Source organism: Rana temporaria, chromosome 2 (assembly GCF_905171775.1).
Source record: "Rana temporaria chromosome 2, aRanTem1.1, whole genome shotgun sequence".
NCBI lineage: Eukaryota > Metazoa > Chordata > Amphibia > Anura > Ranidae > Rana > Rana temporaria.
In genome coordinates, this window is record NC_053490.1 from 294,050,458 (window position 1) to 294,070,288 (window position 19,831).

Consider the following 19,831-nt stretch of genomic DNA (forward strand, 5'->3'; position numbering starts at 1 on the left):
GTGAGTTTCCCTTTTCTTTGATCAAATAAATACTTACCTGTATGTTCTAGTCCAGGGGTCTCCAAACATTCTAAACAAAGGGCTGGTTTATTGACCTTCAGACTCTTGGAGGGCAGGACTTTGGCCAGCGGGGGGGTGGAAATTTTCCTGGCATCAGTGGAACTAAACATATGGTATTAGGGGGAGAAATAGTGCCCCATCGTTGGTATCGGGCCGCAGTTTGGAGACCACTGTTCTAGTCTATGACTCTATGCAATGTTTAGTGCCTATGGCCATAAGCACTGGGATCACATTAGCTGAGTGAGAGAGAAGAAAACATTGGATTACTAGTCAATACTAGTCTGTTTGCTTTGGAAGAATAAAATACCTCTGCATTGGGTGACCTATGTGTGTGGATGTTGCTGCATTATGTAAAACTATTATTTTAGTTGTTTATATTATATAAGATTATGCAGAATTTTAAAGGATGCCTTGATCGAGAAAAGGTTGAGAAACACTGTTCTACTGTATATTATTAAATATAATTTTCCTTCCATTTTTGGAAGGAGTAAAATTCACTATCAGAGGGTTTAGGAGGTTTCACTAACAAAATTAATCAATAGAATACTTTATACTTTGTTACCATGCTCTTCTGTGGGCTCAATAAAGTTTACCTGGGTATATGATCTACACCAATACTTCCTTCAAGGCATTTGAGCCAACACTCAATATCTAATCCACTTGTAAGTACATTGTATAACATTGAGCAACATGTTCTATATGTAGTCTAAGGGGCAGATCCACAGAGAGAGTATGCCGGCGTATCTACTGATACGCCGGCGTACTTTCAAATTTCCTGCGTCGTATCTTTGTTTTAAATCCTCAAAACAAGATACGACGGCATCTGGGTTAGATCCGACAGGCGTACGGCTTCGTACGCCTTCGGATCTAAGATGCAATTTTTCGGCGTCCGCTGGGTGGCGTTCACGTCGTTTTCCGCGTTGAGTATGCAAACTAGCTATTTCCGACGATCCACGATCGTACGAGCGGCCGTCGCATTCTTTTACGTTGTCTCTAGTCTGCTTTTTCCGGCGTATAGTTAAAGCTGCTGTTTCGTGGCGTATAGTTAAACCTGCTATGTTAAGTATGGCCGTCGTTCCCGCGTTTAATTTGAATTTTTTTTTTTCGTTTGCATAAGTCGTCCGTGAATCGTGGGATGGACGTAATTTACGTCCAAGTCTAAACAATGACGTCCTTGCGACGTCATTTCACGCAATGCACGGCGGGAAATTTAGAGACGGCGCATGCGCAGTTCGTTCGACGCGGGGACGCGCTTCATTTAAATGAAACACGCCCCCCTACTCGCCGATTTGAATTAGGCGCCGTTACGCCGCAAGAGATACACTACGTCGCCGTAACTTACGGCGCAAATTCTTTGTGGATTCAAAGCTGCCAAAAGTAAGTTACAGCGGCGTAGCGTATCTCACATACGCTGCGCCCATCTAATTGTATGTGGATCTGCCCCTAAGCCCGCTCAGGTCATTTATGTTTTTAATATTTGTCAATATTTGACAATGTTAACAATTGTACAAACATCTTATGTTGCTTTAACATTAGAACCATAGACATGAAAATTGGGGCTCTAAATCTAAGAATAAAAATGTATTTTGCAAGTTATCAGTTCTTACATTTGGCTGCATTTTATTACAGTGAAATGGACAGGATTGCATGTCACTGTACAGCAGCGCAATGCACCGCATGACATGAAGGAAGTGTCACTTTTGTCAATAAAGTTTGTACTAATATAAAAGAAAACACTGTCCCCTACCACTGACTTATTGCAGCCAGGATAGACAGCTGCAGGACACCAAACTGCTATAGTTTACTGTGTGGCAGTTGCTGTGTAAGCAGGCCCTTAAAGTGATTGTAAAGTCTTGTTGTTTAAAAAAAATAAAATAAACATTTATTCTTACCTGCTCTGTGTAGTGGTTTTGCACAGAGCAACCTAGATCCTCCTTTTCACGGGTCCTTCTTCAGTGCTCCTGTCCCTTACTCCTATTGAGTGCCCCCACAGCAAGCAGCTTTCTATGGGGTCACCCGAGCCATGCCACAACTCCATGTGTCCATTCAGGCACAGAGCCGTGCCGCAACATGTCCTCCCTTTCTTTCCTGATTGGCTCATTGACTTTGATTGACAGCAGCAGGAGCCAATCGCGCTGCGCTGCTGTCTTAGCCAATGAGGAAAGATTCCGGGCAGTTGAGACACTCCTGCAACATCGTTGAATAAAGATGGGCTCAGGAAAGTATTAGGGGGGCTGCTGCACACCGAAGGTTTTTTTATCTTCTGCTTTTACAACTCCTTTAATATTTGTATGCAATAAGTCTAAACTCATAAAAATAAAATACATACATATACAGGTCATTCTCAAAAAATTTGCATATTGTGATAAAGTTCATTATTTTCTGTAATGTACTGATAAACATTAGACTTTCATATATTTTAGATTCATTACACACAACTGAAGTAGTTCAAGCCTTTTTATTGTTTTAATATTGATGATTTTGGCATACAGCTCATGAAAACCCAAAATTCCTATGTCAAAAAATTAGCATATCATGAAAAGGTTCTCTAAACGAGCTCTTAACCTAATCATCTGAATCAACTAATTAACTCTGCAAAAGATTCCTGAGGCTTTTAAAAACTCCCAGCCTGGTTCATTACTCCAAACCGCAATCATTTGTAAGACTGCCGACCTGACTGCTGTCCAGAAGGCCATCATTGACACCCTCAAGCAAGAGGGTAAGACACAGAACGAAATTTCTGAACGAATAGGCTGTTCCCAGAGTGCTGTATCAAGGCACCTCAGTGGGAAGTCTGTGGGAAGGAAAAAGTGTGGCAGAAAATGCTGCACAACGAGAAGAGGTGACCGGACCCTGAGGAAGATTGTGGAGAAGGACCGATTCCAGACCTTGGGGGACCTGCGGAAGCAGTGGACTGAGTCTGGAGTAGAAACATCCAGAGCCACCGTGTACAGGCGTGTGCAGGAAATGGGCTACAGGTGCCACATTCCCCAGGTCAAGCCACTTTTGAACCAGAAACAGTGGCAGAAGCGCCTGACCTGGGCTACAGAGAAGCAACACTGGACTGTTGCTCAGTGGTCCAAAGTACTTTTTTCGGATGAAAGCAAATTTTGCATGTCATTCGGTAATCAAGGTGCCAGAGTCTGGAGGAAGACTGGGGAGAGGGAAATGCCAAAATGCCTGAAGTCCAGTGTCAAGTACCCACAGTCAGTGATGGTCTGGGGTGCCATGTCAGCTGCTGGTGTTGGTCCACTGTGTTTTATCAAGGGCAGGGTGAATGCAGCTAGCTATCAGGAGATTTTGGAGCACTGCTGAAAAGCTTTATGGAGATGAAGATTTCATTTTTCAGCACGACCTGGCACCTGCTCACAGTGCCAAAACCACTGGTAAATGGTTTACTGACCATGGTATTACTGTGCTCAATTGGCCTGCCAACTCTCCTGACCTGAACCCTATAGAGAATCTGTGGGATATTGGGAAGAGAAAGTTGAGAGACGCAAGACCCAACACTCTGGATGAGCTTAAGGCCGCTACCGAAGCATCCTGGGCCTCCATAACACCTCAGCAGTGCCACAGGCTGATTGCCTCCATGCCACGCCGCATTGAAGCAGTCATTTCTGCAAAAGGATTCCTGACCAAGTATTGAGTGCATAACTGAACATAATTATTTGAAGGTTGACTTTTTTTTAATTAAAAACACTTTTCTTTTATTGGTCGGATGAAATATGCTAATTTTTTGAGATAGGAATTTTGGGTTTTCATGAGCTGTATGCCAAAATCATCAATATTAAAACAATAAAAGGCTTGAACTACTTCAGTTGTGTGTAATGAATCTAAAATATATGAAAGTCTAATGTTTATCAGTACATTATAGAAAATAATGAACTTTATCACAATATGCTAATTTTTGATAATGACCTGTATATATATATATATATATATATATACTGTATATATACAAAATATTTATTCAAAAGATGGCAATATCAACACACTATCAGAAACCAACTTGAACTAAATGTTTGCTGAAAACTAAAACTCCTCCCTTTCAGTGTGTTAAATGTGTGTTAAGTGCTCGTTTAGGTCTAGGGGATTTGGAAAAGCACTTTTTACTAACCTGATTCTCTGCTTCTGCTCCACATTGCTAGACCTGTTTTCTACAGCTTCTTCTCGTCTATGCTCTGGCGCTCTGATGTCATCAAGACCAACGCTGGGTCCATAGCTCGAATTGGACGTGAGAATGGCAAGGGACAGTCCGCTTGCTTCCTGGTTTCTGACGTAGGCCAGAATAATGTCATGCATCCCATGGATTAGAGTAGAGGTTTTCTCAGATAAACACACCCCTGTTGCCTACATGTCTGAGCTAAGGGCAGATTGATTCCAGGAAGTAAATGCTACAAGGATCATCTGCCCTCACTCAAGATGGCTGCTGCTAGAAGTGGTAGAGGGCTGTTTTTGAAAGTGATTTCCTAACAAAATAAAGCATGGAGACATTGATGGATAGGGGAGTTTGCTTTGAGTATTAAAAGCAAATTAAATATAATTTTCAGTTGTTGGTGCTCAGATTCAGTTACATTCTACTTTAAATATGGCCTAGACAGAATGACAGCTTCAAAGCAGCTAGTGAAGGGAATATGCAGCACTACATAAAAATATAAAAACTAATGGACGGGGAAATAAAATAGTACCCACTTGACCTTCGTAAGATTTAAACCCCTTCATGACCAGGCCAATTTTTGCGATACGGTACTGCGTTTTTTTTGAAGCGGAGCTCCGCTGTAAAAAAATAAAATATTAAAAGCCAGCAGCTACAAATACTGCAGCTGTTGACTTTTAATATTAGGACACTTACCTGTCCTGGAGTCCAGCGACGTCTGCAGCAGAAGTCGAGCAATCGCTCGTCTATCTGCTGCCCCCACCGCCATCCTTGGTGAGGGAATCAGGAAGTGAAGCGTTCTGGCTTCACTGCCCGATTCCCTACTGTGCATGTGTCGTGCAGTGCCGTCTTCACTGGTCCCCGCTGTGTTCTGGGAGCCGAGAGTTTCCCAGAACACAATGGGCGGGGGCAGGAAGTGACACACTACCCGCAGTATCTGTGGCCGAAGCCTAATCGGGATCCTGTGGAAGTGGATAATTATCGTCCTCTCTCCCTTATTGATAACAACCTGAAATTGTTCACAAAGGTTTTGGCCAACATATTATCTTCTTTCATCTCATGCTATGTTCATAAAGACCAGGTGGGCTTCATGTTCACCAGGCAGGGTCCTGACCTGATTAGGATGGTAATTGACATTATTTCTCATATGCAGATGGGATGGGCCGAGGGCATACCTCAAACAGGCATTCTGTTATCTATTGATTTACAGAAGGCCTTTGACTCTGTGTCTTGGACATATATTCTCCAGGTTTTGGAAGTTTGGAGTTTTGGGCCCTGTTTTCTCCGAATCATTGGGACTTGTATTTACACCCACAAGCTAAATTAGTGGAACATCATTCTGATCTCTTGAGATAGCATGGGACACTTGTTAAGGCTGTCTCTTGTCCCCTTAAATGTTTGCCATTGTGATTGAAACAATGGTGATAGCCATTTGCGATAACCCAGATATTAAAGGGCCTATTTGTGGTGCCTGCGAACACAAGTTTGCATTATTTGTGGACAATGTGCTACTTTTCATTACCTCCCCTCTCACTTCTCTGCCTTCTGTTCTATGGATATTGCGGGATATTGGTGGGATTTCAGGACTCAAGAGTAAACGAAACAAAGTCATCAGCCTTTAATATTAATCCCCCAGACCCATTATTTACCAGGTATGTGCTGCCTTTCCTTTCCAGTGGCAGGAGAGAGCTCTGCCATATTTGGGTATTCATCTTGCTGCCTCATCCAATTTGTTATATAAGGTTAATTATCCCTAATGTTTCTGTCGTTTTGGAGGACCTTTTATCGGGTTGAGCAATGTAAGATCTTTCGTGGCTCGAGAGGGTAAGCGTGGTCAAAATGATGGTACTGCCTAAATTACTTTATCTGTTCTGTTTCATTACCTATACCTCTCCGCAAAATAAATCTAGCGTGACTCCAATCCAAACTTCTTAAAATAATTTGGGGCCCTAAGGGCCATAGGTTGAACTGTGCCACCATGTATACACCCAAAACCAAAGGTGGTCTAGGGGTCCCTGATTGTTGAGCCTACTACAAAGGTAATGCAACTGTCAGCAGTTTACTCCCACTGTGAACTGGATATCTATGAAACAACAGGCTGTGTCGTTACACACAATAATTTTTTTGTTGTGGCGCCCTCCCAAGGATAGACCCCTGGTGTTGGCGCCTAAAGGGAAAGAAAATATATCACATCCCTACTGACAGAACAAAGCTCTGCCTTGTTTACATAGGCAGAGTTCTGTTCTGTGTCTCTCCTCGCCGATCAGCCGGTGCCGGTGGACACCAATTGGCTGGCACCCGCTGATCAGCTTGTGCTGTGTCTAAGCACAGCCGCAGCACGGGCACATGATCCGGCACAGGCGTGCTGCTCTCCGTTATGCGGTCGGCAAGCAGATATAAAAAGCTACGCAATCATCCTAAAAAGTCCAAGGCAGAAAAATTGATAAGCACATTTTTGGCAGGAACAAGCTGCAAAGGAGTAAGCTGGTACTGGTACGTCTACAGTACATCCACAAGATATACCCTTGCTTCTTGCTCCAATCATAACAAGTTGACAAGAACAGAAAGCGATGGGCTATCTATCTGATGGGGACACAAAAAGAAATAAAATCACATTTATTGTTCTTTGTTTTCCTATCCTGGTAATACAAGATTCAAAATGAGGAGACAGGCAGCATTTTATAGTTATTGTAAAACAAATATAGGAAATAAAAGTAGGTTTAAGTTCCCCCTTAGTTTCATACTGAGAAAGAGTTTGCCGGTTTAAAATAATAATGTAAAAGGTTAAATAGGTTAGGTGGGCAGAGTTAAATAGCGTTGAAGCATTTTAATGAAAAGTTAAATAAATGCCATGTATTTTGTAAATTTGAACTTCTTTAAAATTGTGCTCAAGTTCCATAGCAATGTGGGGTCAATGTGCCTCGCACAAAAGGATGTCAAAACTGTTCACTGTCCAGCGCCCATTCCAACACTACCTATGTCTCCTCACTTAATTGGCTCATGACCCCATAATGCTGTGTCCATTCTGCACATACATGCTGATAACCCCAAATTGCAGCATTAGCAGGCCTGTGTATGGTGGTGGCAGGTATTACATAACATTACAGACAAAGTAGTGACGCTGCATGTACGTGTGTGGTAGCAGCTTTTGCACAATTACACCGTTCTAATAAAGGTATAATTTTGGAAAAGTTAATAACATATATTACATTAGTTGTGCCATGTACACTTTTATTAAAGTATTAATCTTTGGAAGCTTAAGCTATCAGAAGTAATGGGAAATACATTACTCAAAGTCTTATTAACAACTTGGAAATCCAAGCTAGATTCACAGAAACGTCAGTGACCATTTCCCCTCAGAGATTTATGCAAAGGTAATTCTGTCAAATATTCTTTATAGGCATATTAAAATATATAGATGGCAGTTCATTACTTTATTTTCCTATGAATGCGGTTCTATCATTTCTTCATGTTTCCGTATGATATCTGGATTTTCTGTCACATTTAAATAAAGGAATATTCTCTGGAGTATTTTCTTTCTTAAAAGTAATTCTGTCATACAATGAGCCGTAATTATTTAGTCAGTTTCAAGCAGATTTTGCAGTTTCAGCATTCCCTGCAAGTGAAATTTATTTGAGCATTAAATGTTTGATTTTTTTTACCTGGCTTGCTTTTAACACTATTTATGGAGGTATATTTTGTACTTGCATTCTTTAAACGTACTCTATATGAAATATTAAATTTGTATTGACCTTATCATCACCTAACTGAACTCTAGCCGCTCTTTAAGCCATCGAAGATACGTTCAGGTAAATAATGTGTCTCAAAGAAGTGCTCTTATCAGGAAACATGGTAGGGCATGCCATTCATGCTTGTTTTCTCTGGAGTTTTGCATAGAACTTGAAGTCAAACTTCATACAGGATACTCAGTTTTGAGAGATCTCTTACATAAGGCTTCCTGCTTAAATACAGGATATGATGTACTAGGGGGCTGCGACAGCACATTATCATGTGGCGCATCATGTCGTCACGTGGCAAGAAAACCCCGCCCTAATGGTTATGCAGCCAGCAAGTGAGAGGCTGCAGAGGGGGATGAGGAGATGCAATCAGAGTGGCTTCAGTACACTAGCATACATGTCAGCATGGCAATCACCAGGTGCCTGCCTCTATAGGGCGGGGAAAAGAAGCAAAGGTTGATCCGGCGGCGGGTGGCGTCACCACGCAAAGCATGAGTATCGCACATGAGCTGTGCCATCTAGCTACAGACAAGCAGAGAACAATATTGGCACAGAATAAAATGGACAACAACCAGTAGTGTCAACACTACGATGCTTGCATCTAACACTAGCCCGTCAATCATCACAAGTAAGGTAACTAGCCGCAAACAAACCAAGAAAGCAGATGGCTGCACATGTAGATCTAGTGCATAGTAAGGACTAAATGGGCACTCCACTGTGTATCGGGCCACATTATAAAACAAATTTAGAGGAAAAAAAACACATTCACCAAACAGCACAGGACCCAAATATCCCAAGATAGCAGCCCCGGGACTCCTGCACATAGCAAATAACCAGTATGACTTAATATGATTTCATAGAGGAATGAATAAACAAAAACTGATCCCATATACATGGACATTAAGCAAGCAAAAAAAAGGGACACTCACAAACAAAAGAATTAAAAATATACCTTTCATTGCAGAAATGGTTTATAACTCATAGCATCATTCAGGCTGGGAGATACAGTGGCAGCTAGGGAATGAATCCAGCATATTTCCCTCTGTAAGATCTTTTTTTCATGGTCACCACCTCGAGGGTTCAAAGGAATGTGTTCTAATGCTGCAAAATTAACTACGCTATTGTCATCAGCATGCATTTGATATACATGGCATCCTATTGGGGTTAGCAATTGATTGCTATTGATGTAGTATATATGATCTTTTATTCAATGCCAAAAGGCACGTTTAGTGTTCCCTACATAGAAGCTGCCTGCCACATTCACAAAGCATGATGTACACCACGCCCTCCGTCTGGCTGTTGACGTGGTGCACAACAGAATGCAATCTGCCATTGGGCAAATACATTGCATGATTCTCATATATCCATGGTCAAATAGTGCATGAGCCACATTGCCAAGTCCCCCTCAAAGTGGTGTCCTCACTTGCTGCGTTAACAAAATGGCTTTGTGTAAATGTGTCCCTAAGTGACCTTGCACTCTTATAAGTGATGTTAGGTTTTCCATCTGTATATTTACAGAGAATAGAATCATTGGTAAGAAGATACCAGTGTTTATTCAAGATTTCCCGTACACATGAGTGTTGACAATTGTAAATAATGATGACACGGGTTATATCCTCCTCATTTTTGCAAGATCTCTTACATAAGGCTTCTTGTCTAGTCTGCTTCTGCGCTCTTTTGAAGGCTTTTTAAGGGAATTTTTCGAATATCCCCTAATGGAAAAACGCTCCCGTAGTTCATCTGCTTCCTGCTTAAAGAGGGTGTCACTGGAGCAGATTCTACGCAACCTGAGATATTGACCATAGGGGATGCTATTGATGAGAGGAGTAGGATGAAAACTGCTAGCGTGTAGGAGAGTATTCCCTGCTGTCTCCTTGCGGTACAGGGTAGTACTGATGTCATTAGTGGAACCAGTCCAAAGCATCAGGACGTCATCTATATATCAGTTCCACATTAAAATATAATCCTTATATTTGGTAAATTTATCCTCAGAAAACAACACACGTTCCCAACCCCCCTGGTACAAGTTGGCATACGATGGGGCACAGGAGGTCCCCATCGCAACCCCCTGCACTTGGAGGTAGTGGGAGTCGTTGAAAGTAAAGACATTGCATGTTAAGATGTGTTCCAATATGGAGAGGATAAACTCCAAGAGTCCTGTGTCCTCTCAGTTAAGAACTCTTGTATAACTGAAAGGCCTGAGGAATGTGGGATACTGCTATAAAGGGCTTCAATATCAATGACCACAAAGATGGTATCAGTAGGAACATGGATGTTTTCTAGACGTCACAAAAGATCCGGTGTGTGTCCTTAACATAGGAAGGAAGTAACATAACATGAGAACAAAGATATGTGTTGACTAATTGGCTAGCTTGTTCAGTATAGGTACCATTCCCAGAAATAATAGGTCTTCCAGGAGGATACACCAGATCCTTGTGCATCTTCTTGGGTAGAGAGTATAAGATGGTTATGATGGGATACTTAAGAAGGAGAGCCTCATATAGATCTTTAGCGATAACTCCTTGATGAAAGGAGTCCAGAAGAAGTAAATTAAATTCATCCTGAACTTTACTCATATGTTCTACAGGGATCCTTTTATACCAATTGCTTTTACTATATATCAGGTGAGAATCATCCGAGTATCATCTTGATTTAATAGATACCCTATATATTCATATGGCCCCCTGAATGTTTTGAAGATTAGGTCTATACAAACATTTTGTCTGTCTATATTAATTTTTAGCATTGTGTATGACTGAATCCTGCCTTACTAGTGGCCCATAGCTCTTCCGCTCTATCCAGTGGATGAATTATAGCTAATGGTTTACGCATTCGCATCACTTTGATACATACAGTACTTACTGTATATTAGATTGGAGGCTCCAGCTCTGTGTACGTTTGTCTAGTCTAGTGAGTTGTCCATACCCCTGCATGCAGATTCAACAGGCAAGCATACATATATTTATTAAATATTTTTTTTGTATATATGTTGTAATGTCTATATGTATTTCTCCTGGATATGTGGAGAAGTAATTACTGTTGTGCCTATACAGATGTATACAACATGTAATACTTATATACATTTCTTTCCTGCTCTGTCCTTAAATATACAAGCACCTACCCAGTATTTGTCCTGAGGAAGCTAATGCCTAGCGAAGACAATTAAAGGAGCAGTTGCAGGAATCAATCGATGGGGCTTTTACAAGCAGCTGATGCAAAGTATTCTGGAATGTGTAGTCCCTATCTAAAATGGACCCATAGCTTTCTATGGGGACAGAAATACAAGAGCCTAGTATTTCCTGCTCTAGGAGGCAGGAAACAAAAAACTCCATCTAGCTTATCTGAGGAGATTCTCAGTGACCATGAGGCAGTGAAAGAGATCAGACCTGAAGGAGAGATGCTGTCTCTCAGATGATATGCCCGCGCAATTAAAGCCTCCGCCGCCAGTCAGGACTACCAGCCTGAGAGAGGGGAATTCCAGGTGCATATCGAGGCGCACCTGCACAGACGGTGAAGCGTTCCAGTGTGAGGTGACGGGTCACCAGGAAAGCCTGCTGTTCCTGGGCGTTCATTTGGGCCTTGATCACAGGATTTGGTGAGAGGGCATTTTGCCCATCTGCAGGGAACAGAGACACTGCACCATAGGAGGAGTATAAACACTGTATACAGACATCGTTGCTGGTAGTCATCTTGCTGACACTTTTAGTGCCACAGGGATAAGAGATAAGGCTATCCATTTCTGGGACACTGTATGCAGACATCATTGTCCTCTTACCTTGCTGAGAAGGATCCTGCCTGTTTCACTTGAAAAGCTAGGTCATTTGTGTTGTTTGGGCCCGCTATACAGGTGGTTAAATGCACCAAAGAAGGTGGCTAGCTGAAGACACCAAATCCTATCTTTTCTTCAAAAGGACTGAAGCTACTAGTGTCATACAGATCTATACACACACATTGAGGGCTCTGCATATGCATTGGGTGTGTGGGACAGGTTATCTAGAAAACTTAAGCCATTACTTGTTGACTTGAATAGATGTGTAAAGTTGGGCCTGTGCGGTCAGGGTAATTAGAGAGAGGTCTGACACAAAGGGAGTCATTCCTCTGTTCTCCTCCTGCCTAGACTCATAGAGCCAATCTGAGTAAAGGTAACCAATCCAATTTAAAGAGGAGTTCCACCCAAATTTGAACTTCCGCTTATCCCACTCCTCACCCCCTTACATGCCACATTTGGCATGTAATTTTTTTGGAGGGGGAGTGGGAGCTTCAGGAAGAGTGGGACTTCCTGTCCCACTTCCTCCTTCCTGTAGGCGACTAAGCTTAATCGCCTACAGGAAGGGGCTGCTGTAGGCGATCGCCTAGGACACGTCACAGGTCCTAGGCGATCTCCTTGCCAATTACACGGCGCAGCGCCGGGCCGCGCCGCTCGCGCATGTGCAGTGGGTGCCCGGCCCTGAAGCCGAAAGCTGTCACGGCCGGGTGCCCACACTGAGAATGAAGACGCCGGCCGGGGAGGGGGGGAGAGGAGCGGAGCCCCGGCCGGCGCGTCGCTGGAGCGCTGGAGCAGGTAAGTGTCTGTTTATTAAAAGCCAGCAGCTACACTTTTTGTAGCTGCTGACTTTTAATAAACATACAAATTGGCTGGAACTTCCCTTTAAAGTGTGATATTGGGCTTTATTTACCATTAAAGTGTGCCTCTGCTCTTGGGGACATTCTCAGGTTTGGAATCCCCTAAAAGCAGCTTGAATATAGGATTGAGAGCTATATTGATCTTAAATCTCAGTTGTTGCTCTCTAGTTGATTACTTGACTATATACTGTAACTGTCTGTTATTCTTCCACAGAAATATTGCAGTAAAGACAATTTTTTGTGTTTTATCATAACGTGTGTTTCTTATTGGTCCGTGCACTTACACTATTGACAGGTGTGCCAGAGAGGTCTGAGGCTGTTATTGGGGTTAAGAGGCAGAGTAACGGACTGAACTAACTTAAGCAGCTCTTTCGGGGGTAGTGCTACACAAGATTAACAGAAATCAATGCAGTTAATACTAAAGTTTACTCTGAGGCCCCGTACACACGACCAAACATGTATGCTGAAACTGGTCCGCGGGCCTGTTTCAGCATACATGTTTGGTCGTGTGTAGGTGTGAGCGGGCCGAATTCCAGCAAACATTTGCCCGCCGGGCCTTTTCCCAGCGGGCAAATATTCCTGGATGTGTTTTAAAACCGTCCGCTGGAATCCTGCCCGCTCGGACATGTACGGTCGTCAGTACAGACCTACCGTACATGTTCGAGCGCCCGCCGTCCCTCGCATGCGTCGAATGACTTCGACGCATGCGTGGAAGCCTTTAAATGGCAGGCCCGCCCACGTCGCCGCGTCATCGCCGTGTCATCGTCGCGGCGACGACGCGGACACGCCCCGCGTAGTGTTTACGCGCGGACTTCTGTACGATGGTTAGTACAACCATCGTACAGAAGCCCTCTGGCAGGCATGTACGGTGAAAACGGTCCGACGGACCGGTTTCACCGTACATGTTTGCTCGTGAGTACCCGGCCTAAGACTTCTTAATTGTATATAGCCAGCATTAGTGAAAGATGGGAAACTCTTCTTACTGAAGTTCAGCGTTTGATTCCATTAGAAGTCCTTCCTGTAGCCACGAAGCCTGTATACCAGTCACCTAAACTGCTCCACTTACATTACAATATGGGTTCAGTGAGATAAGACAGAAAGGCTATTTAAGAGAGTAGTCCACTATGGCATTATATTCAGGCATTTGTATGATCTCCCAGTATTTATACACATTTTCTCCCAAACCTATGCAGGTTATAACTTGTGTAATTGTTTCATGGGGTTGTCATGAAAAAAAACTACGTTTTTCTAACTTCATCATAAAAAACGACGTTGCCCACACACCATCGTTTTCTGAAATTGCTCTAGCAGAGCGCGGTTACGTACAACGCGTACGACTGCACTCTGTTCCATTCAAGCTCCCGTCTCATAACTTGCTTCTGAGCATGCGCGGGTTTAAAACGTCGTTTAAAACGTTGTTTTAGCCCACACATGATCATTTTTTATGACACAAAAATCGACATTTTGAAAAACGACATAAAAAATTGAAGCATGTTCGAATTTTTTTTTGGTTGTTTTTTAGAAGACAAAAAACGATGTGAAGCCCACACACGATCATTTTAAATGACGTTTTTAAAAACGTCGTTTTATTTCATCACAAAAAACGACCGTGTGTACGCGGCATTAGTGCAAAAGAATACAATAGAATTTCATATCCATCTGTGAAAGCTAAACCTGAAGGCGTTGCAAGTGTGGATGGGTACAAAAAAAATGCCAGAGCATAAATACTATCAGTATATACAGTATAACTTAATGAAAATTAGGATTTTACTGTGTAACAGGCCTTCGTGTTAGTCTGTTATGGGTTAAACAAGGATACATGTCGTATTTGTGAGCTTCAAAAGAGAGAAAACAACAACGTGAAAAAATAGAAAGTCCTGCTACAAAGAAGCTCATTGTAAATGACAAAACACACCCAAAACATAAAAACACAATGTCGAACAGTATACTGCTCTCATAGCTTTACTCTTATTATTAATTGCTTGAAGAAATACAACGAAACATTTGTGGAAATTTTTAGGTTTATTCATGCAATCAGCAATATATAAACCACTGTTATAGTGGAATAACCCACTAGGTAGCCAGAGTCTTACTTACAATGAAACCCAACCAAGTGATTTAGCCAACTATAATAACATTATTACACAGTCTCTATTATAACAACAAAATTAAGAAAGCATTTTGCTTACCATTATAAAACATTACAATTTATGTAATGTGTACAATCAACAATAAAATAATTGCATTGTTGGTGGTGAAATGGCACATAGTGTCAATTCAACTGGTCATACAAGTCACTGAGTGGAAAATTAACATGTTTTTGTAATCCAAATTATGTGCAGGTCAGGTCAACCTGACTGCAAACAGACGTATCAATTGTGTTCAAACACACACATTTTACTGCACTTTATTGTTTCATTGGCCCTCCAAGTACCAGTTACAGGTCATGTTACCATTCATGGAGCACATGAATATTATTATTAATTGGTAACATTCTTTTAGAAGCACAATTCACCTGTACAAATTCTTAACAGGTATTAAGCAACGGTTTGGAAAAACATGGCACTGTAAAGGCAGATAAAATGTAGCAGATATCTATATATCTATATATATCTATATATCTATATATATATATATATATATATATATATATATATATATATATATATATATATATATATACATATCTATACATATATATATCTATATATATATATATATATGTAGATATATATCTCTCTCTCTCTCTCTCTCTCTCTCTCTCTCTCTCTATATATATATATATATATATATATATATATATATTCATCAAAATTTTGTCTACCATTGCGTTAACCCTCTCACTCATTGTAGACCAACCACTGGATTTTACATTTGCATCAGATACAATGTGTATCAACGTGCCAACTGCTCTCTAGCAATTGTTTTGTTTGTCTCCTTTCACAAGGAACTTCCAGATGTTAGAAAAATCTACTTATAGCTCTATTCACATCCTTTTCTTGTGGGGACATGCCAAGTTTCTTTGTGGTTGAAACGTAGGGATGTACCTAATCCACACATGTGAATTTGACGGAAAACTGAAGCCCCATCAAAAAGGTATACTATGCACAATGCAAGTTCTAATTTGCATCTGGTTTTGGATTTTGTTATTTGAAGTAATAAATAAAAGAAACAGATTTGAATGAGTTTCAGTTTTCTATCCTGAATCCTTTGTATACTAAAATAAAAAGGATTAGCTGAATTCCATACACTGGAATCATTGCATCCCTTACAAAAACATTTAGGCATCTGTGCAGGACAGACATAAAAAAGAATAGCTCTGTAGAAAAGCATGAGCTGATAAAATAGCCTTATTAAATTGTAGCTGAAACATACAACGTTTCATTTTAGCTAAAATATTTACAAATGTTCCAAAAGTGTACAATAATATGTTATATTATATGTTACATCAGCTGTCTCTAACTATACAAAAGAAAGGTATAACAGACATATTCAATATTTTAGAGAAAAAGAAAAGTACTGTAGAGGTAATGGTAGTGGCAGAGGTGAATTTATATGTCATTCCAGACTTGCGGGAGGAAGAGAATGGATCAATTCCAATGGACATCATATATAAGTGTTTAAAATAAAAATTCTCTTGCATATCTAATGCAGTTAAAATACAGGTTTTGCAATGTGCAATACTTCAACACATGCTTTTATCCACTTTTATAGAATACCCCTTTAGTCTGGATAACCACAATGGATATCAATTGTTATTATTATTATTAGTTTAGAATAAAGCGAGCAGCACACACTGATATGTTTTAAATGGTTTTGTGTTACCTGACTTCTACTAGCTAAAAAGCTGTCATTACAGCACAAAGAGCCATGACTAATCCATTACGTAACACAAAATAACAACTCACAGCTTAGGGGAATGAAGCAGAACCACTGTTTTTTGTTTCGGGCCTTTATATAAAATTTTCCATATTATTCTTGGGGCTGCTTTATTACGTGTCTCTACTTTCACATTCGGGCTTGGGATTTGTAATTGAATATTTCTGCTGCTAATATCTGTGGATCCATCTGTTGTGGGTGCATTTTCATGACAATATCGACTAACTGGGGGTTAAAGATAGCACAAAGCCTAGTGCGCACATTCATTCTCTCAGCTGTGTATGTTTCCTGGTTTTGCCATTGGTGGTAATCATTGCTTGAAGGTTGAACTGGTATGTATCCTTGGTAGTTAGAATGGGATCTAGTTGAGGAATGATGGCCTGCAATTGGATCACTCCAGAACTCACGTGACCGAGTAGCTGAATTGGGGTAGTCAGTTGGAAGACTATGGGTAGTAGGCATTGATTCTGACATTTCCCTTCTGTACACATGATGTGCCATATTTGGGGCTGACCATGGGGAAGACTGGTTATAGGGAAAGAAAGGTGCTGAATGAGGACCATGCGAAGAATTATAGTGTTTATGAGGATTTGAGTCCATATCAGGTCTATGCCGACAGCATGGTATCTGTTGACTAGAGCTGCAGTATTGCATTGGGTCATGAGAAGGATCACAGCAACTGTTCGATATACTTGGCCACAACTCCACACCAGAGTCGACCGAATGGTGAGGATGGGAATCCTTGGAGCTAAGTGATGGTGAGAACCATTCAGAAGCACCGTTGGAATGATATTGCTTTAATGCATTCTTGTCTATCTGCCTTGGTTTTTGAGAAGATCCAGTTCTCTCTAAAGAATGTTTTTGTAGAGAGGAAGTGTCTGCATCTACATTGGAAGTCTCAGCAACAGAATGCTTTCTTGTTTTCTTGTCCTCCAAGTAAGTAATGCTTTTGGTGGGAGAAAGTCTTGCGTTTTTACGGAGTTCATCTGCTACTGAACGCTGAGTTTGGTTTATTCTTTCTGGGTGATAAAACTTGCACTTCATGCCATAAGTACATCTCTTACCTGAAAGAAACAATGAAAATAAAAGTAGAGACATGACCATAATGCAATATAAAAGCAGGCAGTCATCTTTGTTATTATCATAATCAAGGTGTTCATATGGACGTTTCATTGTACTAAACCACATACAACAGCAACAGTTATGAAGTATACTGTATATCTGCATATATCTGGTCACAGGCTGCAGTTACATTGACATTGAGAGAAGCAAGTTCATTTGAATTATACAGTGAAAAAAAAATAGCTTTTAAGAGACAAACATAAAGCAATAAATAAGCTATATATTCATGAAGTCATATAGTAAGGTATAGTTGCTATGTTTATAAGAAATACATGGGCGTCCATCACTGGACTCCTTCTAAAAATACATTTTTATGCTGCCTTTTGCCTTTAGTAAGCATGCAGCAAGTCATAACCCCTGGTCTACATACTTTTTCCAGAACAGTTAACCTAGAAGGTGCTGACACTATAGGGTTTCTTAAATTAAAGCTAGGTACTGTAACATTTCTGTAAGGTCAGCAATATCATGATCATGGATAAGGCCAAAATGTACTGGTCCTGTTGACCACCTCCCACCTAACAAACTTCGACTGAAAATATGAAGGAGCCAGGCAGACAACTGTCGGCTGAACATTGTCTGCAACCAGTCAGATGCACCTTCTGTTTGGGTATTTTGACAGCTGGTAGGGGTGGCTGTCAAAATACAATAACCACAGCAGATTCATTCATAGGCTGAACAAATCAACATCTATCAGTGTATGACCAGATTTTCTCAACAAAAAGTGTTATGTGTAACTTTTGCTTTATTTAATGAATAATATGACTCAAGGTACACTTATATTATTACTTTCATTTTTGCTTTCATTAGGTATGCATGTATTAGATACTAGCAAATTTTTCTTACCATAAGGACACTGTAATTTTTTGTTTTCTGGTCCAATAGGCCTTTTTCTTAGAAAATCATCTAAGTTTGGTCCTTTTCGACCCATGGGATCATCTGGAGGCATGAATCTAAGGTAAAATAAATAAATCAATAAAATTACAAAATGCATAGCATAAGCCACCATATTAGATTAACATTTGTTACTACATTTATATATATATATATACACACACACACACAAAATATGCACAACAGAAAAGATGCAGAAGTCGCACATGGGCCCTCCTCTTCTCAGTCACACTGTAGCTATTGGACCAACAATGATGACAGGATGACAAAAATAATTTAAGGTTAGTCCCCATGTTTTTAAGACTCCCACTTACACTGCAACCTAAGGCCCCGTACACACCATAGAATCTATCCGCAGATAAATCCCATCGAATGGGTTTCAGCGGATAGATTCTATGGTGTGTACACTCCGGCGGATATTTATCCGCGGATAAATCTCCCCTGGGATGGATTTTCAGCAGATGAATATTTGCTGACATGCTCAACAAATCCATCTGCTGGAATCCATTCCAACGGATGGATCCGCTCGTCTGTACAGACTCACCGGATCCATCCGTCGTAATGATTTGACGCATGCGTGGAATTCCTTATATGACAGCGTCGCGCCCATCGCCGCGTCATAATCGCGGCGACGGCGCGACACGTCATCGCCAGAGGATTTCGGCGCGGATTTCAATGCGATGGTGTGTACACGCCATCGCATAGAAATCTGCTGAAATCCTCGAGAGGATTTATCCGCGGATACGGTCCGCTGGACCGTATCCGCGGATAAATCCTCTCGTGTGTATGGGGCCTAAGTGTATCAGTTCAGGTGACATACTGTAGCTTCTTTATGCTAAAAGATCTTTGTTAAGACATGTAGATCTAACACTAAATTCCATCACTTTCTGGGTTACTGCCATTACTGTAATGCTAAAGTCCAGGACCAGGCTTGGAACTAAAATGCAGCCTGGCTTATAAAATATATAATTCAATATGATCAAATTTGTCAGGAATAAATAATAAATAATATTTCTATATCTACACTTTGCCAACTCAGCACAAAAACTCAGAATGTACACAGTGGGGGTTATTTACTAAAGGAAAATCCACTTTGCACTGCAAGTGCACTTGAAAGTGCATTTGGAAGTGCAGTGGCTCTAGTGCCGAGGAGGACATAAAAGGAAAATAAAAATCAGAATTTTAGCTTGCACATGATTGGATTATAAAATCAGCCGAGCTTCCCCACATTTAAGATATACCTCTCAAATTTACAGCGACTGCACTTCCAAGTGCACTTTCAAGTACACTTGTAGTGCAAAGTGGATTTTCTTTTCGTAAATAACCCCTAGTGTGCATTTGGCGACTTGTACCCCCACGGCTG

The 19,831-nt window shown here is 41.0% G+C and overlaps 1 protein-coding gene across 2 annotated transcripts in view; it reads right to left on the reverse strand.

Moving 5' to 3' along the window:
* Nucleotides 1-15,347: 15,347 nt before the first annotated feature.
* The window catches only part of ZC3H12A (zinc finger CCCH-type containing 12A), a 42,300-nt gene continuing 37,816 nt past the window's right edge, over nt 15,348-19,831 (reverse strand). For both annotated transcript variants that reach the window (XM_040337233.1, XM_040337234.1), the window contains exons 5-6: nt 18,421-18,527; nt 15,348-17,519 (exon numbers count right to left, since the gene is read on the reverse strand). In XM_040337233.1, coding sequence (XP_040193167.1) covers nt 16,585-17,519; nt 18,421-18,527 — 1,042 coding nt within the window. In that variant the 3' untranslated portion in view covers nt 15,348-16,584. The remainder of the gene's footprint in view (nt 17,520-18,420; nt 18,528-19,831) is intronic.